Source organism: Acanthisitta chloris, unplaced genomic scaffold (genome assembly GCF_000695815.1).
Source record: "Acanthisitta chloris isolate BGI_N310 unplaced genomic scaffold, ASM69581v1 scaffold5197, whole genome shotgun sequence".
In the NCBI taxonomy this organism is placed as follows: domain Eukaryota; kingdom Metazoa; phylum Chordata; class Aves; order Passeriformes; family Acanthisittidae; genus Acanthisitta; species Acanthisitta chloris.
This window is the reverse complement of record NW_008681933.1, coordinates 17,527-43,953: the sequence shown is the minus strand read 5'-3', so window position 1 is coordinate 43,953 and position 26,427 is coordinate 17,527. Positions and strand designations below refer to the sequence as shown.

General features: G+C 40.1%; 1 protein-coding gene across 1 annotated transcript in view; it reads right to left on the bottom strand.

Annotated features, from left to right (window-relative positions):
• The window catches only part of LOC103805623 (rho GTPase-activating protein 28-like), a gene marked incomplete at its 3' end in the record, with an annotated part of 18,485 nt that extends 2,078 nt beyond the window's left edge, over nt 1–16,407 (bottom strand). The window contains exons 1-4 of the mRNA XM_009078278.1: nt 16,209–16,407; nt 11,053–11,270; nt 5,496–5,583; nt 3,256–3,413 (exon numbers count right to left, since the gene is read on the bottom strand). Coding sequence (XP_009076526.1) covers nt 3,256–3,413; nt 5,496–5,583; nt 11,053–11,270; nt 16,209–16,377 — 633 coding nt within the window. The remainder of the gene's footprint in view (nt 1–3,255; nt 3,414–5,495; nt 5,584–11,052; nt 11,271–16,208) is intronic.
• Nucleotides 16,408–26,427: the final 10,020 nt, after the last annotated feature.

The window sequence follows — 26,427 nt, the reverse complement described above, 5'->3', positions numbered from 1 at the left end:
CAGCAGGATGTAACATTTTACTCTGCTTTTGCCTTCCCCAGAACATCTTTGAGTGCTGTTGAAGTAGCTGATGCAGTTCATCGTGGGTATGGTTGTACATCAATTGTGTGTGTGCAATGAATCCATGCCTGCTTTGCATAATGCTGTTATTTTATGAAATATTACAGTAGAAGTCATACTAAGGATCTGAGGAAAATTCCAGAATAAAATTTGCTTAGTCCTGAGGCCAACCTGCCAATTTACTGGTATTTTTTATTAATCAAGAAGCATTTAGGCTTAGAAACAGGACTCCCAGAAGCTTAGAAATAATTTATTCAAGTAGACTTGAACCAAATGACACTGAGTAATTTGGGGGCATATGAAGATGTCTACATATTTTAGAAACTACAGTGTTGTGGATCAGAGCCAGGAATGTTGTGTCATGACAGACGCTTTTGTCCAAATGTCAAAAAGAACAAATACCCATCAGTTTCTGACATAATTGTTAGACATAATAACAAAGTCATAGTAAAAAACATGCTTTCGAAAAATCTTGATATTGTATGTTTTTTAAATTTAATTGTAATTTAAACCAGTAATTGTTAGTCAGAGGTATAAAAAACAGTATTACAAATCATCTCCTCCCTTTAGGGAACTGAGTGGAAACCCAGCCTTTAATTAATGCTTTGCTTCTGGAGATTTCAGCCCAGTCCTTCCTTTTCTTAAACAAATTTGGACTTAGCAGGTTTAACTCATCTTTAAATGAAGCCAGGCAAACTGATTAAGTAAAAGGCAAACAATGGAAAAATTAAACTTACACCGATTTCCAAAGAAAGAAATTATGTAGTTTAGGACTTCCTAAATCACATTGCACATGGTTTTTCAATAGGGGTTAATAATAATTGGGGGACAAATAGTGCAAGGAATGGAATTACTAATTTACATGCTGTCTGGGTCATTTTAGGCCAGAATATGTGCTTCCCAGAATGCAGCAATTGCACTGTTACCCTCCTGCTGGACTTAATAATGTAACAAAAGCTGCATGGAGGATAGTCCTCTGAAGATATATAAAAACTGAAGAATATCAATGAATTTTGAATTCAGTGATGCAAAAAGTCCAAAAGTAGTCAAAAAGCAATAAATCATCTTGAAAATAAAAAAAAAAATAGATAGTATGCATATATTTTCTGAAGGCAAAGAGAAAAGGTATGTTTGCCAAGAAAATATTCCGGACACTCCAAAACTGTTTACAGAGGGTGCTACAATGCTTTTCCACAGTGGCTGTTTGACTCCTAGGGTTACTGTGATGTGATACTATGGTTTGGGGCTGGACCTCTTTCTTCTGTCTTGTGTCACAATATTCCAGTGGCTTTTCTTACAAGCAGTGGAGTCACAATATGCAGCACTGAAGGACACTGGGCTGGGATTAGATTAGTAACATTTTGGCTAAGGATTATGTCTGATATTGTGTGATGTCACGACTATGTGGAACTATGCAGTGTACTCAGATGGGCCTGGAATGCTTACTGACTCATAGTTCTGTAATATCTTCAACTAAGTCACACGGATCATGGTTCCATATTGGGGAAATTGTATATAACTCTTTGCAGACAGGGATGTTGAGTTGGCTCTACTGGGAGCTGCAGGGAACATGTCATTTTATGATACATAATATCTGTCTGTGCAGCTCTGTATACACCATCCATGAAGTTGGTTATGTTGTCCTGGAGAAAGTATTATGTTGCACAGTCTTCAGTCTAGCCCTGTCTGCATGGGGAAGGAGGGGCAGTCCTTCAGAGTGTAGGTGACTGGTTGCTCAGTGTAACAGAGCAAGAGGTGATTTTTCTGCTGAGGCCCCTTATAGTCTGAATCATTATGGAAAAAACCCAAATACCATGAGTGGCTGCAGATGAAGTAAGGGGAAATGCCAAAGTCAACAGCTATGATTGTTGACTTTATTCAGAAATTCTCTGTCTATAATGGCCTGGCATATTTCTTGTGTACTCTTCTGAGCACACAAAAATGATGTCCTGAAAGCAGAGTAGTTCAACTCCAGCACAATACTGATGTTTTCTAAAACTAATCAATTAAGGATCCACAGATCCATGATATTCAGTGTGGCATCTTCTCTTTCCTCTTTGTCACCAGTTTTCCTGCTTTGTCAACAGGAAATTGTATGAGCGTGTGTGTGTGTGTGTGTGTGTGTGTGTGTGTGTGTGTGTGTGCGCGCGCGTGTGTTTATTGTACTGAAGGCCAAAATCATGATGAATGCAGAGATATCTTTACTCTCCACAGGACACCAAGTTGTCCCCACCACAAAAAAAAACCCCAAAACCCAAACAACCGAAGACACAATAAAGCACAGGGATTTCACACATGTTGTGTAATCTACTTGGTGTCTTATCTTTTAACATGGAAGCTTACTTCTGCATCTCAGCTTCTTCTTCCTTGGTGGAGTCTGAGATGGACAAATGGATAATTCTCAGATAATTCAATGTCTGTGTGGATTGTAACGATTTTGGATTAGTTCAGGACCTCAAGACATCACAACAGTCAGGAAATGCTTCCAAACAATTTACAGCTGTTTCATACATGTCACTAAAAAGGTGATATCTGAAGTACTACTTAAACTAATGCTCCAGTTTTTAGTTATGGAAGTTGTGAGGACTGATGAAAGAAGAAAACTGACTTCCTTGACTTCATGAAATAACTCCACATAATGACACAACTGCTCAGTGTATGTCTGGTTGGATGATATGGTAAACTTTCCTTTAACCATTCATGTAGTATTTCCTATAGCGTCATTGCACTGAATACTGATTGGAGACAGCCAGTACTGTTGCAGGACTAAGGTTTGCTTTCGACCCTTCATCTGCAAAGCAATTTTAAATCCAGGTGTTAACAAAGTCAGATAATCTGTGGATGAACAAATAGGAAAGCAGACCAGTAATGAAAATGACTGTTAGTTTTCATGCCAGTAAGTGGTTTTTATTTCTGTGTGAAAAAATTGTGGATGATGGAATATTTGTGGACTGAGTTACGCATATTTATCTATGATGGATACAAATAAAAACTTGGCTTGGATATCCATATTAACTTGGGTGACTCTCTGGGAATCAATGACAGGAGGTAGGCAGGCACAGTGGGCAGTCTCTACAAAGCACACATTTCAAAGCACAGATCGTGTATCTTAACAGACTCCAATGTAGGGATATGAAGCAGGAAATTGCTGTGTTAAAGAAAACAATCAAGGAAATATGCTGAGAACAAACTTACAGGCAAAGCTGAGTCTTCCTTTTTGAACCTCTGACTTTTTGGCCACTCTTGGGTTTTTGGAAGGACTGTGATGGATTCTGAGAAAGAGACCTCATAGGATAGCTCTTCTGTTATGGATGGGCTGCCTTTATCTAGTCCGCAGTCTAGACAGCTATTAGCTGAAAATAAGGGAAATATATATATGAATCCTGAATATGTGCTTGCATTTTGTACAGAGACATTAAAAAATTGAACTGAGATGACAAAAATCTTGAGAAAGCAATAAAGGAAGTGCTTCAAAGAGGAATTTCAGTGCAAACCACAGCATGTTCCTGTTTTGTCTGGAGGAAATAACCCCTTAGAAATAAAATTCCTATTTTCATTTCAGATTATTTAACTTGTTGCTTTTAGTGAGAAAGACAGTCAAGCTGGAACTTCCTGTTTATCAGGAATTACCAAGTTTTTGTACTCTGTTCTTGTCTACCCAGGCCAACAAACTGGTGGCACTTGTCTAATGAACAATTAAAAATAAAAGGTCTTGACAGAAAAATGCTGTTGACACAGTTTCTCGGGTTACTGATGACTTATTTACAATCATAAGACATTGTGCATGTATTTTATGTGGTCACATACATACATTTCTCAAGTTGCTAGTTTAGGTGCATAGCACCAAAACAGGACACAATGTACAATATTTCATTTTGACGAGCACTGTATCTACTGGTATTTCTGGTAGATATTGTGAAATGACTTATTGCTCTACTCTAAAATTCAGTCACATCCTGAAATTAGTGGATGCTAGAGGAAAATTTTTTAAATCAGTACAATCAAGTACAGAAATACCCTTTTGTCTTTGAGTCCAAAGTGTGATAATATACATGAGTTCAATTGTTGCCAACTTCCATGACAGATCTCTCATATCTCAGGTCAATTTTTAGTTTTCCCTTAAGGTCCAGCTCCTAAACTCATCCAGTTGGAACAGAATCATAAATTTAATTGAAAGTTAAATAAAATTTTAGGCCCCAGGAGTGCAGAGAAGAATTTACTAACACGAGCCAAGAGTATTCAAAAGCCATGGAAAGCAGAAAATGAATTTAAAAACTTTGAATGTTTTATAAACCTGTGCGTGCCCCACTTTTTTCTTTCTCATTACAGTTACAGATACAGGGACTTTTATATTTTTTTCAATATCTTTTGTTTTGCAAGTTGACATGAAAAAGCTAAGTGTTTTATTGAGTGGTATCTGGGGTCTGAACTGTGGCTTTACATGTTATCTCACGGACAAGCCACTTTAGATCTTCTCTTGTCTGTCTTTCCACCCTTGGACCTGGGGCCACAGACTGTCCGTGGTACTCCTGGGCATTTGGATCCCCATCTATTCTAGTACAACTGCTTGCAGAGCAAAATCATTGATTTCACTATATTCCTGGACTCTTCTTGAGTAGCCTGCCCTTTTTTCCAGAGTTGGTAAACTCTCTTTTTTTTCATAATTTCCTGCAAAGTTTCCCTGTTCAGCCAGGCAGGCTACCTTTCCTGCCACCTCACCTTACAGCACACCAGGTTCACCAGAAGTATCAGCAGAGAAGCTTTTGCCACCAAAGAAAACACTGTGGCACTATATCCAGAGGTAAACATCCAAGGGACTAGTTTAGAAACTTGGGTATTAACATCCCTTTAGTTAAGCCCTGAACAATGGTGATAGGAAGAGCTTTCAATATAAAAGATGGACATTCTTGTGGAAGGCTGCTGACAGTTATCGAGACAATGAATAGAATAGAACCATTATTTTCATTAGCAATGCCATTCACTGTCAAGGCAAAGCATTTAAGGGATTAGTAGATCAGAATAACAGGGCAGAACCAGGAAAATGATCAATCTCTAATACTTCCATTTCTGCAGTACTGGAGAAGAAATATGGAGGAAATAGGCATCTTTCTTGTTATGATTTGCAGCAAGAAAATACACCAGCAACACAGTTTGGACAAATTCTGCACCACACTGTTTAGAGATTATTTTTACATCCCAGACTTGCAATGACCAATATTTTTTAGATGCAGATGCCTCAAGGGCAGCAGTCTGTGTCTGTACAACACCAGCCTTTGATGTGAAACTTTGTTTCCTGCATGACAATAAGCTGACAACGATTTTAAGGAAATGTATGTCCCAACATGAAAGAGGAGAATAACCTCTGAACCACAAAAGAGTCTGTCTATCATTTTCCTAGGAGGAAGCAAACACTAGTTACATATTGTCATACTCACAGCTAACTGATTTCCAAACTGCCTTCTGCCCAGGATGCTGGATACCGTTAGAAGGAACTGGTGTCACTGGAACTGTCTCAAATGTGGGCTGATAGGCAAGGAAAAATAATCAGACTGCGGTGAAGGTAAACGCGTATGGACAGAAACTGCTACAGTTCAAGCAACACTCTATCATTCTCAGCTTACACTCTTTTGACAAGATTAAACAACCTGTTGTGATTCTCCAGAGTACATTTTTCATAGCCAAGCCTGAGAATTAATCTTCCCCAGACTGCACAGATTTGGATCACGTTGAGGTCAGTAATATTACAGCTTGCTGTACCTAATGAGTCCTGTCCTATGTAATGACTGAAATTAGCTAAGTAAATTGCTGTACAGAATTATACTAAGTGAAAGGTCCTTGTTAAATTGTAATTCATCCTGCTTTCAATCATTTTGGCCACAAATCTTTTTGAAGACTCTCTGACACATGTTGAATATTTGCTGTTTCCAAGCACCTGTCAGAAATCAGGCTGTTTGCTGCCTCTTGCAATGTGGGCACTAGCAAGTTATTAGTGGGCAGATGTCCTCCCACAGGTTATATACTTGCACTTTATAAATGAACTGCAAAAAACAGTTTGAGGGAACAAAGACATTTTCTACAGTCAAATTAATTTCTTTCCACTCCAGAAATCATTCTGCACTGCAGAGAAGCAGCTTGGTAGCCCGGGGGTAACGTTCAAGCCGTGTCACCTCTTCTTGGCAGCAGAGTTTTGGCCTTGTTCTCAGCAATTTTGTGACTCATAAAGACAAATCTGAGTGTTTGTGTGTATATGGGGCAGTAGCAGTTCATATACATGCTCTTGGGTAAAAAAACCAATAAGGTCAGGAATCAAAAAAATGCTCTGAAGGTTACTCAGTGAAAATAACTATGATGTTCCAAACCTGTCTTGTATTTTTTTCTGTTACCCTTTGCATCCTTGTGGGAGCCCCTGCTTTGTCAAACCTGCTGCCTCACCTGCCCTGAGCCTGATGGAACAGCCCCAGCTTTCCAGATGAACTTGCAGCTGAGGACCCACAGGAGCTATCAATACCCACTCTTCAAATTGTTCTTTAATTGCTAAATTGTCTGTTTATCAAGAAGCAGCAATGCCTCAGTGCAGAAATTCTGTCTTCCCTATTTGTAGCCAATGAGCTACATTCAGACTGCTAACAAATGCCAGATACTTCAAAGACAGACAGCTTTTCCAATTGGAAGCCTGAAATAATGTTGCAGTTGTTTTATTCAATCTTATCCTCTGAGCTATTCGGGTAACAAAGTCAAATGTAACATGAATAAAATCTCTCCTGAGTGAGTCCATTCAATGGCCTGCACACTTGATAGCAAGCAGGATTTGAGTCACATGGACTTCCTTTGCTAGAACACTGTAAGGACCATTGATTTTTAAAAAAGGAGAACTGTAGGATGCTTTTATGATAAAATCCTACAATATTTACACAAAAGGCTTTAGGACACAAAAAAAGCACTATAGATTTCAGGTAGGAGTGTGAAAGTGAAGGGGATAGCTAAACTTGCCTCAGCAATTTGGGAAAATCAACCATAACAGTAATTATGCTTCTGCTTAAGATCCAGATGGAGAAATTAATGGTAAACATTAGCAACTGGCTCATCTACTTTCACTGCTCTAAATGCCTGACCCTGTGAACAGTGTTCAGAATAGATTTACAGTGAGTCAAGTTTATTAAGGAAAAAAATACTTCCAGCCTTGTAATATGAGTGAAATGAATAGTGAAGCAGTTGCAGTAGTCTGGTTCTGTTAAGCAGTGCAGAGCTGGCAGAGGGCAGTGGACAGCACACCTCTGCCTTGCACCCAGCAGGGCTTGTAACAGCCTGCAAGCTGCTCTAGCTTGTGGCAATTGAATAACATGAACCATGCACAATATCAGGGGTAGCTGAAAATGTCATAGTCTCATTTCCCAAACTCCACAGTGAGAGCATATAAAGAAGCCAAATCTATGTCTCTTGAGAAAATTTTTTCCTTTCCACTCTTTATTTCAATTTTTAAATCTTAGGATAATATGATAAAAAGGAAGGGAAGACTGGTAATAAAACCTTTTTAATGCATGAATTTTAAAGATCCAGATTATTTCTTCAGTATAAATGAAGTTTTAAAAAAACTTTGGGAGCTTTTGTCTTAATGAATGTGGAAGGCCAAGAGTCAAACTGTCTCCTTGACTAAATTGAGACATTTAGCTGGGGCTCCAATGGAGGCAAGACTTGTCATATCCTGATTTCTGACTGAAAGTGATTCATTAGACATGCTAAAAATGAGCCCACTGTTTACTGCCACAATGTACACAGGAATTTCCAGTGGGAAGAGGAAATCAGAAGAGCAAGGAGAAGATGGAGATGAGGTAGACAGTTCTTTAGTCACTACCCTCATTGTAGCACAGAAGTGACCAAATTCTATTGCCAACCCTTCAGCTAAGGGAAATAAAGGCAAAGCAGCAGTAACCTTAGAACTCTGGTCAGCATACAATTTGCCCATATTTTGAATATGTTCATATTTCCAAGCACTGTCATCACAAATGCGTTTTCATGAAAATAGCTCTGGTTAGTTAGTGATTCTTTTTTAATTAGGACATGATTTTCTCATGTATTGCTCAAGTAAAATGCTTCTAAAAACTCTTGAGGAGTGTTAGATCAGAACGTACAGGGTTGGGCTGTTAATGAGCACAATGCTTCATTTCCTCCCTCCAATAAGAAAATCAATGTGTGTATGTCCCCCATTTGTACTATGCTATTGATTTTTCTAGGCTTTGAACACTAGCAGAGCTGATAGCTTGTGACGGACACAGCAGGGTACCAGCGGTAAGGAAAATCAGGCCACTGTGATTAATAAAGCATCCAATTTAAAACTCAGTAGTGTGGCTGTCAGCTGAGCCTGCTGGCTGTTAGACCTGTCTGATGCAGAGCAGAGGACACCTTAGCTGGGACAGGCTGCTTTACCAAGGTGTGGCTCTTGGAAGGGTGATGTACCACAGTGACTGCATTTTGCTGCCAGGGATCATGGTACCTTTCCAAGGGAGGCAACAGGGGGGAAAAAAAAGGCCAAAGAAAACCAACCAACAAAAAGAGGTGTTATTGCTGAATTTCTTTTTATTTTTGTCCACTTTGTTTGTTGAGGGAACACTCCTGCACTGAGGGGATGCACCTCAAGGCAGGATGATAGAAAAGCACCCTCTGTTCTGTGTTGACCCATGCAGAGGCTGACCACCAGGCAGTAGAAGCAAAACACCTAGCAGGCATTTTGTTTCAGAACAGAGAGAAAAAGCTAGGGTAAATCTCTCTTTTTCTTCCCCACTCCAGATAACAACTATTTATGTTTCTTTAGTGGTCCCCTAAATCTTGTCTCAGGTGACCCTACTGAGCTAATCACCTTTTCTCTCATCATTAGCCACAGAAGAGAGTAATCCATCCTGTGACCCATCCCTCTAGCCTCTTACATTTCTTAGGTTCTTGGGAAGAAGGTGTAAATCCATCCTCCTAATGGGGAGGATTATAGAGTTATGTGAAACAATTAGAGCTGTTTTGCTATTTGCAGTGCATTTACTTCTTCCCTTCCCAGCTAAAAGGCAGGATGGGAAAGCAAAACTTTTGTGTATGACTTCAAGCAGTCTCTTTACCAGCCTATGTTCAGCAGCTGTGCTGAAAAATTTGCTCCTCCCTGGGCAAATCCTTGGCTGTGGATCACTTTCCCAAACTTATTCATCACAAAGATTCCCCAAGAGCTGTAGTGCTATGCCCAAAGGGACGGCAGAGCACAAGGGACTGCTTCAGCTGATACTCCCCTTACAAAGGACTGCTTGGGAAACCCTTAGTTTGAGGCACAAGTCCTTCTGAATTGTGTTTATCCCTGAAGAGCTAAGAATTAGGACAGAGTCTCTAAATCCCATAATAAGCAGCAAAGACAGGAGCAGTGGTCAGTGATAATGCCAAAAGGTGTTGGGAACCTTGCTGGCTCTTAGAAATACAATCTGTTTCACAGTCCATTGGAGGGAGGTGATGGTGTGCGCTGCAGTTGTGTTTGTGCATTTGTGTTTAACATTTAGATAAGCACGTGCAGAGTGCGTACTTTTGTGGGAAGAATAATCAGAAGACTTAATTACTTATTTGACCTTATCTTGCAGACTTTAAAACTACAGAACTAGTAAATGAGATGAACGTCAGAGGAGGTAAGAGTGACTTGAAGGGCGAGGGCTCTGAAGGTCCCAATTCCTTTGGCAAGTGAGAAACAGGTGAAAAGTAAGCAGGTCAAAAATAGATCAATAATATGCCCATCTGAGAGAACAGGTAAAACATTTATTTGGCTGACTGAAATTTATTAGGAAACTTCAGCTCTTAAAAATAAATTTAAACACATTAAGGTCTGCAGATACTTCAATCAGGAGAAATGTGCTCACCTAATTAAAAGTACCATCAACTTTATAATGTTCATGCAAACATGCCTGGTGATTTTTCATGCAAGAAACACTGCCCACAGGAAGCTACTGGATGCTTCTGGATGTATTTCTGCGATATGTGTGAGAGGTTCAAAAGAACCCAGATACTTAATTTGGAGACAAATAAGTTAACTCTCTGGCCAATATATCTTTGCAATTTTAATATAGCTATGCAGCTACAATTTCGTGTTGCAATTTTTTGTTTTAAATTAATCCAGGATGCCAAGCCTTAAGGAGAAAATAGAAAAAACAGAAAAGGACAAAGCAATATCATAATGAAAATGAGTTTCTTAGAGTTTTGTAATGGCAAAAACTTTCATATTAATTTCAAAGGTGATCTTGTGAGCTTATTGGTGACTTCCATTTAAGATATCATGAGTGATAAATGTAAAATCATGCATATTGCTTTGAGCATTGGACTAAACTCACACAGTTGACTATATTCACCAAAATCAAAACATGTAGTGATAAGAATTAGTGTGTTTAGAGCTACCCTCAGGGAAAAATGGATGAAACCACCAGATGTAGTGCTCATTTCTGAAGCCATGAAGCAAATGAACAGTTAATAGATTTTCATTTACTACGTAAGTGAAATGTAACTGCTAGTGTACCAGTTACAATCATGCTGGCAGGTGTTTAATTGCTTATGCAGATTTGAGCCCCAGTTGCTTCATTAGAGAAGTTTTACTTCACCACTGGGACTGCTGAGTAAATAGCAAGTGTCCCCAGAAGCCAGCAAGAATTGAATAGCTGCCAAGAGTAACTCACCAATTTCAAAAAAATAAAGGACTAAATGTTAGTCTTGATAGGAGATTGCAAGAGGAAAGCCAGCAACAGACACAACATTATGTTACAGGTTAGCTGCAAAACTGTGCACCATCTTTTGTATTTGGTTTCTTCCTTTCTTCTCAAAATGTAGTAAATATGACATTAAAAGTCTGGACTTGGGGTCAGAAACTGCTACTGGCTGTCTGTACATTGTCAATAGAAAAGGGTTCCTGTCTGGCAGAAACTTTGGGAGCTACTTGCAAATCGCATAAAAATTAAGATCAGAGGCATTCACTAAGATACTTACAGAAGAGTCATTGGTGCCAAAGATGTCTCGCACATCCCGGACTGTGTGTTTGTTCTTCTTCCTCAGTGTCTGAGTGTAGGTGTTGTACCTCTTCTGTACAGCAGCAGCTTGAGTTCTGGTCAGAGTGGACAGCAGGGCTTGGCCGTCCTCCTCTTCAGCTCCTGAGATCAACGTAGATAAACCTACATCTTGCAGCCATTCTGCCTCCAGCTCCCCTTCTGTGGAGGAAAAGAGCATGTTACCAGGCTGGCAAGGGAGGAAAAGGGGGCTGAAGGAAAGGACTTGGCATAATAGAGTGTTGCCACAGCCTTTACCTTGAGAAGACTCCAATTTCAACCTTTCTTAAGCCACAAGCGTAAGGAAGTTAGTTTTGTCATCCTACTGTCAAATTTCAGTTTGGCAATGCCTGCACAGGAGAGGCGTATGGGAAGAACAGAAGAGGAGTTTCTAACCTGTGCATCAGCATACATGTGTGTGGAAAGAAGTAGAGTAACTAGCCTGACACAGCAAGGTCCCTAAATCCTCTCAGTTACCATTTAGGTCACACTTACAATCTCTAGCACACCGTACTGGATAAAGTGATTTGGCTGATGGAAATTAAATTGCTATTCCAAATGAAATAAAAATACTGAAGGCATGTATACAACAGATTTATATATTTGCACACTAAGGATGCAATCTGAGATGCCCAAGGGTCAGCTGGTAGTCAGATACCTAGTGAAGATGCCACACTGAGAGAAGGGTGATGTCCAGCTAGTCCAATAGCTTGTTTTGATCAAGATGATTAAGAACTGGAGACACACACTTAAGAGCAAGGGTCAGGAAGGGATAGGCATCAAAGAGGTCAGGTAGGGGTGAAAGATGCATAAATAGACATACTTGCCTGCTAAGTATCATCCTAATTTCTAGTAATTAAAGAGTTGCTACCACTGTATACCCCAGCATTTCTTGGTATCTTCATTAGTGGCTAATAGCTTCTTGAATCCTGTTCGATGCCTGTTTCTCAACTGGTTCAACACTGCAGCTGGTTTCATAGTGTGATTATGCACCTTGTGAAAAACTGTTTTCTAGTCTGGCTCTATTGGACATGGGGGAAGCTTCTCTACACATGCAGTCCCCCCACTACCAAAACCAGTCCATGCAAAGTCAATACAGGTTTTCAGCTTGCTACATGTTACATTAAATGAATATGTCCTGTCATTATTGGACAGGGAGAAGCTCCCAATCTACCTTCTCTGAATCATTTTGCAATTTTAAATTTGCTGTCATTGCTTTTCTATTTGTCTGCTTTTTAAAGTAAATAATCATAGTCTTTAAAAATCTGTCTTCACATAGGAGATTTTGAGGTCCTTCATTTCAGTTCTGTGAGCAGCCCTAGCTCAACAGTATGCTGCTTGAGACAGGACAATAATTTCATTCCAGCTCTGACTGAAGAAGAGGTACTACAAATAAACATGTCAAACAGGATGTATATTAATTTGCAGCATGTTCTATAAAACAACTAGTCAATGTACTTATTGTTCTTGTCCCAGTGCTGGCCTTAATGGCAGGTTGGTATTTCCACTCTCCTTTTATTGCCTCTTCTTGACATCAGAATGCAGGCTGATTGATGGGTACCAGTTTGCTGCACTTTGGCAGTTACATATACAAAAGAGAAAAATACAGGACTAGGCTGTAGGGACAAGTGAAAGCATCTTATGCATGTGCCATCACTGACTTCATTGTTAGCTGCCCTGCCTCTTTACAAAGTCCTACAAAAATAGCTGTTTCTAAAACCTCTGCTCTGTGTTTTCCAGGGGTGCGACTAGCACTGTATTCCAAGAAACAGCTTGTCTCCACTCTTATCCTTTTTGTACCCACAGACAGGATAACAGACTGTTCCTTTCACTTCATTGTCAGCTTTGAACCAGTGGTTCTTCTGCCATCCTCACCCTCACACAGGACCAGGGAGGTAATTCTGCCCTTGTATTCAGCGCTGGTGAGGCCACAACTTGAGTACTGTGTGCAGTTCTGGGCCCCTCAGTTCAGGAAGGATATTGAGGTGCTGGAGCAGGTCCAGAGAAGAGCAGTGAGGCTGGTGAAGGGACTCGAGCACAAGTGCTATGAGGAGAGGCTGAGGGAGCTGGGATTGTTTAGCCTGGAGAAGAGGAGGCTCAGGGGGGACCTTATCACCCTTTACAACTCCCTGAAAGGAGGTTGTAGTCAGGTGGGGCTTGGTCTCTTCTCCCAGGCAACTAGCAGTAGGACAAGAGGGCACAGACTCAAGTTCTTCCACAGGGAGGTTTAGGTTGGATATTAGGAAGAGATTTTTTTATGGAGAGAGTAATCAGGCATTGGAATGTGCTGCCCAGGGAGGTGGTGGATTCACCATCCCTGAAGGTTTTCAAGACGAGACTAGATGTGGCACTTAGTGCCATGGTCTTGTAACAATGGTAGGGTTGGATGCGATGATCTTTGAGGTCTCTTCCAGCCTGGCTGATTCTATGATTCTATGATTCTAAGAATTGAGTTTTCAATCAAGCTTAGTTTTCACGCTGCTATGAAAAGCAGTAAGGCAGACATGAAATTCTGCCTGCTTACCAGTCACCCTGTGGCTGGTTTTCTCTGGTTTTAGCCCTTTTTCTGTTCCAACCACTCAAATAATAGACTAAGAAATAGCAACAGCAATCAGAGAAGTAAAACTATTAATGAGAATAAATTTATGCATTAAAAATATCCTCAGACACACAGGTTTTAAATAAAGGTTAAAACCACCCAATGTTTTTTACAAAACATTATTTTTGTAGTATTAGCTGTTCATATGGCAGGGTCTTCATACTGTGGTTGATCCTGTTCCACCAGAACACAAATGTAATCAAGAGGGTAATTCTCTTTTTCTCATAGAGATTACTAGGAAAGAGGTGTACCTTGCTTTGAACTTCAGGCATAATCTGAAATAACTCACAGATATAACCTTAAATAACTCACAGCATCCCAGCCTTGTAACATCAAGTTGTAAAGCAGTTCTACACATCACAGACATCTTAAATACCTCTGACTTCCTCCTCACCTACATTTTCATTCCTTGTGTCACTTGTTGTGTCCTGCTGTTCTTTTTTGACCATATTTACTCATACCACTAGAATAAGTGTGCTGTCATCTGCCCCTTGCACATGTTGTCTGACAAACTACATTGAAATTTTGACAGTATTAGTGGTGCCTAGCTGCTATCATCCTTTGGCCTCCTTCTTAAAGATACTGCATCTCTTCCTCTCAATGACATCTCAAAAGGGCAATAAACAGTTGTTTTTATTTTGTCCTGAGGGTTACTACATTGATTTTCAGTGTTTTGATCCTTGGCAAGGAGTATTATCCTATTAGAACCTTAATAGAACTCCCTATTATTTCCAAAATTTATAATCTCAGACTGAATATATTCCTGATGTTAATAACTAGGACAAACTCTGCCTGGCTGTGTGTGGGTGTACACAATGTACATATATGTTTAAAACAACATTATGAAGGTAAATGAAGTGTGGAGATGTATTGCATTTTGCCTGGCAATCTCATTTTTAATTCGGGACAGAGGAGAAAAAAAATCAATGAAATGTAATGAGGAATAATCATACAAAGGGTAACATGGGACTGCCTCATAGTTTGGACTGTTGTGAAGTTTTAGTTCAACAGTGATGAAACTGATGGAAAGGTTTCCAGAAAATGAGGTCCTATATTACCTTGTCCTACTAACTTACCCACCTTGGTAACTCACAGATTTGTGACATTCCCCCGGCCACACAGACAAGTCATGGACATCTGCCAGTTCATGCTTACAATTGCATGACGGAGAGCCAAGAGGTTCACAGTCTCTTTCTGGGGTCTCCAAGCTAAAGAGTATGATCAGAATTTTCCCAATAAGTAACAGAAGAGTGCAATTTGGATTTAAGCTGCCTGACCATAACTGTCATAGCAGACCAAGACTTCTGATGAACGGAGGTGCTTCCAGGACAGCCCTACTGGAAATTAGTGAGTGGGGGGGTTTTCCCATGGAAACAGTACATGGTTGGAGATAGATACTTCTGTGTGGGTTATTTACCATGATGGATTACATATCTGGTTGCTTAATAAAGTAGTATTTTTCACCATTCTTCCTGGTAGCAGAATTAATGACATCCCATTGCACGTCAAGGTAAAAACAAATATATCCTCACTCACGTTAATAATTGTACGGAAAGAACACACGATTGTAACAAAATCTATCCCTAGATCAGTAGTTACCAGACTAGTGGCCGTGAGCTACAAAACAGTTGCAGCAGTTATCAGTGGATCATGACCTCAGAAGAAATTTAGTTTCATCCTATAGTAACACCTGGTATTTTGTGTTGCGCAATGTAATGCATTTTTAAGTGGGGCCATAACTGGAAAAAAATGAGAACTGCTGTTCTAGATGTTATCAAATCCTCTAAGACAAAGCTGCATTGCAACAAGCATTGCAGAATATTACATGTTTTTACAAATACAGTACAAAACAAGAGAGGCAAAAATGTTAAGGTAACAGAGTGAGGTGGCAATACCTTCAGGATATGTTGTATAAGGGATGAATGAATATGGTCAATGGAGGGTCTGAATGAGGTAGGCATCCATATATTCAGACTTATCTCTAAGCTGTCCTTGAATTATATCTAAATTGGGCAATCTTAGAGAAACAGGCAGTTATCAAATCCCTGATAGCACTAAATGATATCTAACCAAAAACTGCTTCACGACTCTAACTTCTGGATTATACCCTATCAAAAGCCAGAAAATTAAAAATTCCAGAATAATAAATGAACTTTGTGTTATTTTAAATGTTTTGGTTTAGTCTATTTAATACTGGAGATTTAGTTTTCATTGAGTGTCTCTCTTTTCTGAATTATGCTAGATCTGTGCTCCTGAAGCACAAATAAAATCAGTGCATAAAAACTTACTTCAGAAGTTAATTATCAGTGTATAAACCAGAGGGACTTACTGTTTCTTTCCAGTGATTGATTGTGATGTTCTGAAGTAGACCTACAATGATCATAGGCCCAGCCCAATACTTTTGCTCATACTGAATGACATGAGGAAGGAGATCAGGGCATGACTCTCTAGAGAGGAGGCAAAGCCAAGGTGTGAGGAAGAAGTGGTGTTCTTGTGCTCACCGTCAGCAGGTTTGAACTCCAGGAGTGTTGCTCCTTCAGATCCATCTTCTCTGCTCTCCTTGATGCTCTCCACTTCACACCAAAAGTCCTCCATGGAAGTGCTGTCCATGGAGGCCTGTGAATTGGAGCGAATGAATGCAGGAGGAGGTGCTGACTCGTTGGAAAGCATCCTGTTAATTCTTCGACAACGAGGGAAAGACTTTCTGAAAAGAGATAGTGATTAAAATTAAATTTCTAACATGCTAACTTGTGCAATGTAGACAGAGCAGGCAACTCCATCCAATGAGACACTGGAAAACTATTTTAATTTTTTTGTGCCCCAGTTTCTCTTTCTAGCCCTTCTTGTTTTGCATACTGGCTGGAATGCTTTAGTGCAAACTTCTCTGGGGAAAAACAATCAGACCTGGGAACCCTGAAATATTTTACAAACTCATCTTGGCTCCAGAAAAGAATGCAAAACTTGAAATATTTTAATTTGGAAGAAGAATTACCTTTTATTTGAAAACTCTTAAAAAACACATTTTTAAAATTAAGTTAAAATTAAATAAATTTAAACAAAGTTTGTCTTTCAATTGAAATTGTATGTTCGAGGGCAAACAGAAGGTTTTGATCCAAGGTTCATAAAAATTAAGATTCACTAAAAATCAAGTTTCAAGTTAAGATTCAATACAGTGATTGAATTAAAACAAAGTGTGTTCCTTACTCTTTTGTTCTTGTGTTTTCCCACTGTAAGTACTTGCAGCTGAAGGCAGTTATACAAATTCATTCAAAATATTGTACAACCCAGACGAAAGTCATCTGACTTTGTTCTTTTGCATTATTAGTAGTACTGTAGTACTGTAAACAGCTTTTGTAAGTGTAATTGCAGTAGATACAGTAATCAGTAATAATAACCACAACAATATTTGTACAAAGGAGTTACGAGGTAATGCAATTATGTCAGAGAGCTAGACTATGGGAATTAATGGAAAATTCTGTCATAAGGTCTTGTGGCCTTCACTTATCTGAATTGATTCAAATGCAGTTTCCCTTTCTCTTCCTTTTCTGTATGGCATGATCCTGCCAAAAAGCCTTTGTTTAAAACCACAGGCACAACTTTTACTCCACTAAAAAATAAGATACTTCCTTTTCAGTATTTCCCTCCTAGTCAAAGTTTTCCTAATGGATGAATAACCAATATATGATTTAATAAAGCTGACTGAGCATGCTTTGTGCTGCTGCCTCTGCTTCATCCTCACTTGCCAGCGCAGGGCTGGCTGCTTCCCTGGGGCTCCCTTTATCTGGGTGGTTCCTCCTGGGCTAGGTCTGAGCCCCAGGTTGGGGAGCTGTTGTGAAAACAATGAAACACAACAAATCCAACTTTGCACGTGATCAGGCTTTATAAAAACCAAAGCTCAGGCCTTTGTCACTTTTTCTTCACAGGCAGGTGTAATATGGATGATTCAGCTGCCAAACCTGTCCGTGTGCTCTTGGATGCCTGCTGGGATGCAAAGCTTTCTGATGGGTGACAACATTGCAGCAAGAGAAAGCATGCTATGGGGATATGGAGACACATGCTCCAGGAACAAAAGTGCGCAGCGTTTCTCTCCATTTTTTGCTCCTCACAAACAGCAAAATATTCTTTGCTTTAAAACACAGTGCTGAAAGTGTTATTGTTTTAATTAGAACAAGCCACAGTCACCAAGTCCGAGAGGAATTTGTGACACAAGTGTGGTTAAAGTTATTTGAGTGCTTTTCACATAGCTCTCCCTCGGGGGAGATGTGAATGTTTCAGTCAACTTTTGTTCACAAAGCCTCAGATGACCGGGGTACCTGAAAAATGATAATCACTGGAATTATGTGTCTGGACATGTCAGCCTCTGCTTTTTTTAATGGATTTTCCTCTCTTTTATGTATGCATGTATATCTCTTCCACACATTAGCCAGTAAGAAAAAAAAGCCAGTCTCACATGACTTAAATATAATGAGTTAATACTGTATCAAGTGTCCCTGAGCAGAGGTTTCAAGGAGCAGAAGCAGAACCCCTGAGAAACAGTCAGAAAACCCCATCTCTTCAGCTGGGAGCTGGGGGGATGGGGGAAACAGCTCCCACTGGCCAATTGCCTGCTTCTGTGAAAAGCTGTACTCTTTTGTTTAAAAGGTGATAGTGAACACAAATAAGGAAAAAGGCAAAACTTCCTGGCACTCTAATGGTGTTAGGGGCCCTTTTTGCTGGACACTGTGCAAGTAGAGGAGATGCCAAGGCCTGGTACACATACTCCTGCTGCAGCCCGTCCCTCACAAACCTCCTCTCTTAGCTCAGGGCTCTTCCTGAGACCCCCATACAGCTGCCCACTGAGAAATTCATGTTCCTGCTTAGTATAAACCTCTATGAAAAGTAAGTCCCTATATGTGCTATATAGCACTTTTTGCTGGACACTGTGCAAGTAGAGGAGATGCCAAGGCCTGGTACACATACTCCTGCTGCAGCCCGTCCCTCACAAACCTCCTCTCTTAGCTCAGGGCTCTTCCTGAGACCCCCATACAGCTGCCCACTGAGAAATTCATGTTCCTGCTTAGTATAAACCTCTATGAAAAGTAAGTCCCTATATGTGCTATATAGCACAGAGCTCTGGGTTTTATGCTCTCACCAGTCTGGAATCAAACACGTGCTGGGACAAGATGAGGGCATCCCTAATAGCATCACTGGCTCCCATCATTTAGTCATGGTCAGGGAATTTAAACATTTCCTGCCCTCCCAGTGTGAATCTTGACCATGGCTCTTTTGCTTTTCAGGCACCACACCACACTGATCCTTAGGTTTTTCTCCATCAGCACTTCAGCTGGCTTGAACCAAGGCTTTTTATTTCACCATATTAGGAAGAAAGAGGCTTGGCGGGTTGCTGCTTTTCTCTCCACACTGAGTATGTGTGCTTATTCTGTCATATTACCATACCAAAAAGCTAAATGCAAAACAGACCATGTAGCATGGCAACAACTGCTGTGGCAACCAGCTTTACCAAATACGTCTACGGTTCCTGGGTAATTAATGTGCATTTTCAACAATATTAAAAGTGCAGAGTTTATTTGGAAAACCAGCTGAACAAAGTCTCCTGAGAACTTCATATATGAGGCTTGTTATCTCAACCCGGATTAAATCAAGCTGTGTAAAATTCCTGTAACAAGAAAGGTTAGGCAGAGGTGCTTTATCCTTATTGGTAAACATCTAAAGCTTGCTTTCAGGTGCTCTGGTACAAACCTTCCCCAATTATTCTGAGTCTGCCTATTAAAAGCTCTTGTGTTTGAAAAGATCTCCAGCTGCTGATTTGACCCATATACCTGTGGCTTTTGTCCTGGAGGAAGTGGCCTTGCCTTTATGTGATAATGCCAGTTGTGTCTCATTTCCTTCAGCCAAAGCTGCTCAAAACAGTTTCAGGGAAAAAAATAAAAATCCTCCTGAGGAAGCAAAACATATTCTTCACTGCTTTTAATTAATTCTTGAAGGACACTGAATGAGCACTGACTCAGCAAGCTGCCTGCCGGTCTCAGAAACAGCTTAAGAAGCCCTGGTTGCCTGTCACCTGGGAACTCTCACAGCACAAAACCTATGCTCCTGAGACCTTTTTCACCCTCAAGCTGTTCTGTCTTGTTTGTTCTTTTTTTCTCAATGTCTGTAGAGAAGTTTAGAACAATAACAAGTTTTCACTAAGCTGATTCTGTTGCTCCTACAGAAAAGCTGAAAACCAGTCTCCTTAGGTAAGTAGCAATTACAAAGCTCAGGCTCTGTTTCTTTTGTTCCCTCACACACATAGGCAGTAATGAGCTAATCTGATACACTGTTTAATTTATAGGAGGGTTCTCAGATCATGGCTTCCTAGGTGGAAAAAGCTGGGAGAGGAGTATGAACTTGAAAGCACCGAGCAAAAATTCTAGCAACTCTACTGAATGAGCTGGAATTGTTTTCAGGGTGTAATAGTAATGATAAAGGGCCATATAAAACCTTGAGAAAGAAAAGAAAAAGAAAGGAAAAAGTATGCAATAGACAATGTTATCAAAGAACTCTTCTATTACTGGATATTGGTGACAGAAGAAAGGGTTAAAGAGTACCAGTAAGGTGAAATATGATGATATTATGTAGAAAACTTTCTGTGGAAGGATTTTTGCAAAGAAGCTGGGTATTTCCACAGGGCACAAGGAGGCTGATTCAACTCCATGTGACTAACTCATGTGTGTGACTCTGGTTTTGCCCTCGTATATAATGCTGAGGAAATGCAATAGCAAAGCAGGCCTACTGACCCTGTGTTTTATCTCCCATATATAGTGCAATAGTGTGCTGTTCAGGATCTGACACCTCACATCAATTTCAGGATAGTCAAGCCAGATCTAATAAGCTATTCTTATCCTATCCCCAAGGTAAAGGTTTGTCAAACCACATGAAGAACTGGCTCACTGACACCTAATGATTGCTCACAAGCTCAGTAATTATAAAGCTAGGCTTGTGTTTTGTGTTTAATTAAGTAATGGGTGGTAAAGAATCCATAAAATAAATGGGAGCAATAAAACCATCTTGTAGTTAAAACTAGCACTTAATCCTTGTTTACACAGACAGGACATCTTACTCTTGCAGGCTGTTATGCTTCATTTCATTCGGTGAGTCCTGAATCTGCTCCACCACAGTTAGTCACACTTATAGGAATGGGAAAGATGAAGAAGCAAACTTGGTGGACTAAGATCCACCTTTTCATATTGCAATCATTCTATCAGTATAACCACTTGCTCAGCTCTTCCCAGATGTCAAGAAGGGGATGGTAGCTTGCATTGACAGGGAAACAAAATTTATTCCTCTTTCTTAAGATGTTTTGTTAGGAATCAGTCATGTGCCAATATTTATCTTCCTTTTAAATAAAATGTATACAGCTTCCAGGCAAAGGAAGAGTCCAGCAATGGGAAACAGTACTTTTTTGCACAGTTCACTCTTGCCCCAAATCTCTCATCTTCTGGTTCCTTCCTGGCAACACTGTTGCTGCACTGTTTGCTGTCTGCTTATTTCCTTCTCTCCATGCTTGGTGGCTTCTGATCACAGGGAGGAGTATACCTCAGACAATATCCCCCCTAACTCTCACTATACACTTCTGGTTTTGATTATCTCACAGATGTTAGGCAAGTTGTAGACAGTGGATCCTAAAAGTTTCCTGTCCTTTCTCTAACATGTAGCATAGCAAATATTTAAACTATCATGCTCACTGGTTTCACAGACCTGTCACCCAGCCCCCTTGTAACAGAGTATTTGAGTGAGAGGCAGAATAGGATTTTATTTCATTACTAATTTTCTCATCCTGTGGCCCAGCAAAACTCTAAAACCATATGAAACTCATTGCTCTTTGTTACAAAGCTGTTCTTGAAAATAAGCTATCACCTTACTTTATTGGTTAGACTTGAAAACACAGGAATTCTGTACTTTGCCATTGTACTCTACAAAACATCCTACAAAATATGCATCTGTCAATTTTTATTTTACTTCAAATTCTGCACCTGGGACAGGGCAACCCTGGATGTACATACAGACTGGGGAAACAGATGCTGGAGGCTAGATCCCCAGAAAAGGGACCTGGGGTTCCTTGTTGATGGCAAATTAAATATGAGCCTGCAGTGTGCCCTGGAAGCCAGGAGGGACAACCGTATCCTGGGGTGCATCAGGCACAGCATCGCCACCTGGCCGAGGGAGGTGAATGTCCCACTCTAACGCTGCACTAGTGCAGACTCATCTCAAGTCCTGTGTGCAGTTTTGGCTGACACAGTATAAGACATAAAGCTATTAGAAAGCATCTAAAGGAGGGCTATGAAGATGGTGAAGGGTCTAGAGGGGAAGCCATATGAGAAGCAAATGAGCTTACTTGGTTTGTTCAGTCTGGAGAAGAGGAGACTGAAGGGAGAACTCATTTCTATATATGACTTCCTCACAAGGAGAAGCAGATGGGCAGACACAGATGACCAATGACAGGACCCAAGGGAATGGCATGGAGGTGTGTCAGGGGAGGTTTAGGGGGGGTATCAGGGAAAGGTTTTTCACCTAGAGAGTGGCTGGGCACTGAAACAGGTTCCCCAGGGAAGAGGTCATGGCAGCAAGACTGACAGACTTCAAGAAGCATTTAGACAATGCTCTCAGGCAGAAGGGTGATTCGTGGGGCTGTTCTGTGCAGGGCCAGGAGTTGGACTTCAAGAGCCTTTGCGTGTCCCTGCCAACTCAGGATTTTCCATGATTCTATGATTCTATGATTTTTTGGACCAAAAGGAATTGCCTAATGAGTCTGAACTAGTTTAAAACTTTAAAAGTTGTATTTATTTATTCATCAAGGTACTAATAGAAGTAAAGAGATTCAGATATAGAGTTTGCATGTCAGTGTTACCTGCCAACATTTAAAAAACATGTTTCATCTTGGGTTCTTCAGCTCTCTCTGACGTAATGTTTTTGTAAGTGGTAGGGAAGTCCTCCACTGTAATAAGGGCCACATTGTGACTGCAGCATGGAGATTGCAGAAGAATCTGTCTCTGTTTGTGCATTTCAATGTGAAGGCTCTCACAATCAGACCTTTTGAGCTAGGGGAGTACAGGGAATATACTCTAGGTATTGCCTGCTGGCAACAGTGACCTTTGAGGACATGACCCAGACCTCTCCTCCACACTGGCAATCACATCACTTCAGCGCCAGCCTGATGCAACAGAGACAGTGCACTACACGTCTGAAATGTCTGAAAGAGACTCTATTTCATCTTCTTTCTCCTAACGAGGCTTTTCCTAAAGGGCAGCAGGGATTCCCAAATGATTAACACTAACAAGAGTATGTTCTGTTAACCACTTTTTTTTTCAAGTGAATTGAAAAGAATTCTTTTCATATACATTAAGAGGAAGCAGTATAAGCCAGTTTTCAATGCCAAAGACTTAAGAGCATGAGCAGATCATGGCAGAATATGTTAGATGCAATTTTCAGTGTGTACGGACATGATAAGAAACATCTGAACATGGCCTACAGCAGGCAAAAGCTGGTTGTGAGCAGCCAGTTTAAGCATCTTAAACATTTCCAACACATTTTATTGTTAGAGACAACAAATTCTTTTGTTGTGTTGATGCTTGCTTAAGTGTAATTGCTTTTGTATGAAACAAATCCACATATCTAGGGCAGGCCGAAGTTTTCCAGGAGGAAACATAGGCACATAGGCCAAGTACTGTGAGCTTAGGAAATCCTGTGCTTCCAGAAAATGTTTGATCTATTGTGCCTGTACAGTACAAATGATTTGTGTCTGAGCATTGAACCCACTGGATGTCACACTTCACTGTACGTATTGCTTAGATCTGATGAAAACCTCTAAGAGAACTGGGCTCGCTGTGAACGCACTGCACAGTTTTTCCAGTCCTATTGAGTAGATGCCTCCAAAAATTTCATCTGGCACTCACCCAGAGAGATCCTAGTTAGCTGAGCATCCCAAGTCAAACCCTTCAAATTACTCCTGGACTGAATCTGAAAACAAGATGTATGACAGCCCTGGATTTACTACTATAACATTATCAGTCCTTGGCACAAATTACTCAGTCCAGCCACACAGTAAGCATGAGGCAGACACTTTACATTCTGCAGCTTGGTGCAAGCAGCTAACCAGCATCTTATGCAAAGTAGCAATCAAAAACGAAGTAGTCACATGAATGAAAAGGAGAGGAGGAAGCAGGAATACATTAGATTTTGTCTAAACTCTGGTACTGCACAAAGTTTGAAGCTGTTCACTGCATGCACTTGGTCCCTCCTGAGAGAGCTATCTGTAGTAGTGAGGAAGCTCTCACAAAAGCCAGTGGAAAAGCTGTGATTCTCTTTTGCTTCCTCTAACTCTGGCAGTGTCACTTTTAAGGTAAGCAACAGCCCAGTGAGCACTCCCTGGGAACAGCATGGTCTCCAGTCAACCGATGTACTCAGGCCACTATGCATGCATGTGCGTGCAACTACAAATTCCAAAGAGGTTAGAAGGAGGAGAAGAGTAATGTGCAGACTAATCCAGAACCTTCTTTCACAATAAAATTGATAAGCCTCTGCCAGCAACTCACATTTAGCCAAATTCATTATTTATAACACACAGCATGCAGTTAAAACTGCAGGAAATGCACAGGTTCAAGAGCTCTAATGAGGCTTAAATCATTGACGAGGCAGAGAAGTGAACCAAGTAAAACCCATAGGGTATGTAAACTGGACAGTATTAAAAGAGTTTTGGCTCTAGAGGGACAAATTACATTTTTTAAAGAAAAAAAAACATTAAAATACTCAGAGGGCACAATGAAACACTGAAATATAAGGACTCAAACTTTCTACAGGTTTCAGGACATCTTCTGACATTGCCTGCATTTATGTGGCAATCATGGAAGAATATATATTTATTTTTGTTATAGATCATTCCAAAGAATCTCTCCTTTCAACTGGCATGATTATTATTAAGGAACTCACAGTACTTGTAGGACTTTCTCTGTCTGAAACACTACAAAGGACAAATTCTGTCATTTCGGTGGAATTAAGGTAATAAAGAGCTGGAGTCTACTGTCTACTGGTAGGCATCTAATGCAACTCCATACACTGCAAGTGTAAGCACTTTAAGGTCCTGATACAATCAATGAAAAGAGGCAGATACACCTAGAGAGTGAACATGTAAACTAAACAGGAGCTTGAAGTCATACAATAAGCCTTTGAAGTTTTCTTTGTGCTTAGTTTTAAGTGAAGTCCAGCTGCTACTTTCTTCCTTCCTATAATTAATGTGCCCTTTTAAGTAAATGTCACCACTCCACCCATTGCATTTTTTTCAACAGCTTCAGGACCTAAGGAAACAAACACTACTTACTTTCCTGAGTTACTGGGGTTTCCTTTAGATATGTCTTAATGTATATTGACGGCCATGGCTGAGCTACAAACTATGAATACGCAAACTAATGTGTTCATTTACATTTTTTTCATGAATGGTGTTGGTTACCCTGCAGCTCATGAGAAAACATTTTGAACATTGTGCTTAATAGTATTCACAAGACTGGACTGAAACAATGTAAAACAACACACTGAACTTTCAAAGCTAAGCAAAACACGACCTTTAAATCTATTTTATTGAAAAAATTGCATATGTGGTGAAGATACTCTTGAATCTTTCAACAGAGTGAGGATCAACTTCACATTGTCATTATAAAAATCCTGGATCAGATTCTCAGATAGTAATAAATCATTACAACACCACTGGCTTAATTTATTCCTTATGTTTAAATTCAGAACATCCTCCTTTGTGGTACTGCTAATGTTGAAGTTATTACAAATTTCATGAGCAAATGTACACCATTTAAATTTTTCTCGGCAGTTCTGGGTTGGCTGTCTGGCAATTCTGAACTCTCAGCTTGTATTTTCCACGTAGTATTGTACTTTGTGGCATACTGAATCAGCCAGAAAGAATGAAAAATTTGCTGGAAAATTATGTGGCCAAATAAAAATCAAGATGTGAGCATAATTCTATTTTTTGCTACTCAAGTACATTGGTAAAGATTGTATGAGCTACGTTGGATAGAGTCCTGCATTTGCTGAATAGGCTGTTCTTTTGTTAATGAGACTGCTTAAAAAGCAGTGTAGATAAAGAATGTGCAATAAATAAAGAAATGTAGATGGATCTTGGAGAATATCTGAATGCACTATGTTTCTATTTTCACCTGAAGCAAAATGGTTGCACAGCAGCTGGAAATTGATGGAAAGTACATCAACATGGAAACTCTTGTCAGTGTCCTGAACAGTATGTGACTTTATTCTTGATGACTCGAGGCAAGATGAGGCCTCATCTCTAACTCTGTCTCCCTTTATGTCCCTCTACAGCTGTCCCTGAACTCTGCTTCTTTCCCTTCCTTTTCTCTTTTCCAGAAAGCAAATGCTGCTGGGCTGGGTGAGAGCCTCATGTAGAGATGGAACAAGCAGAGAAGATGGTAAAGACTCTCTGTGCAGGGAGGAGGTGATACCATTGCAGCACAGGGGGATCACACACAGAGCACAGATGGGGTTTGCAGCTGGTAGATGTATTCCCACAAGTTTATCCAACAGATTTGACTAGCATATTTCCTTATCAGAAGAAGTCACACACCTGACACTCCTTTCAGTTCTAAATATTTATAAATCTCAGCAACCAGGGCACTTTACATTCCAAAAAAATTCATTACTAAAAAATCCCTAAAAGACCTGTGA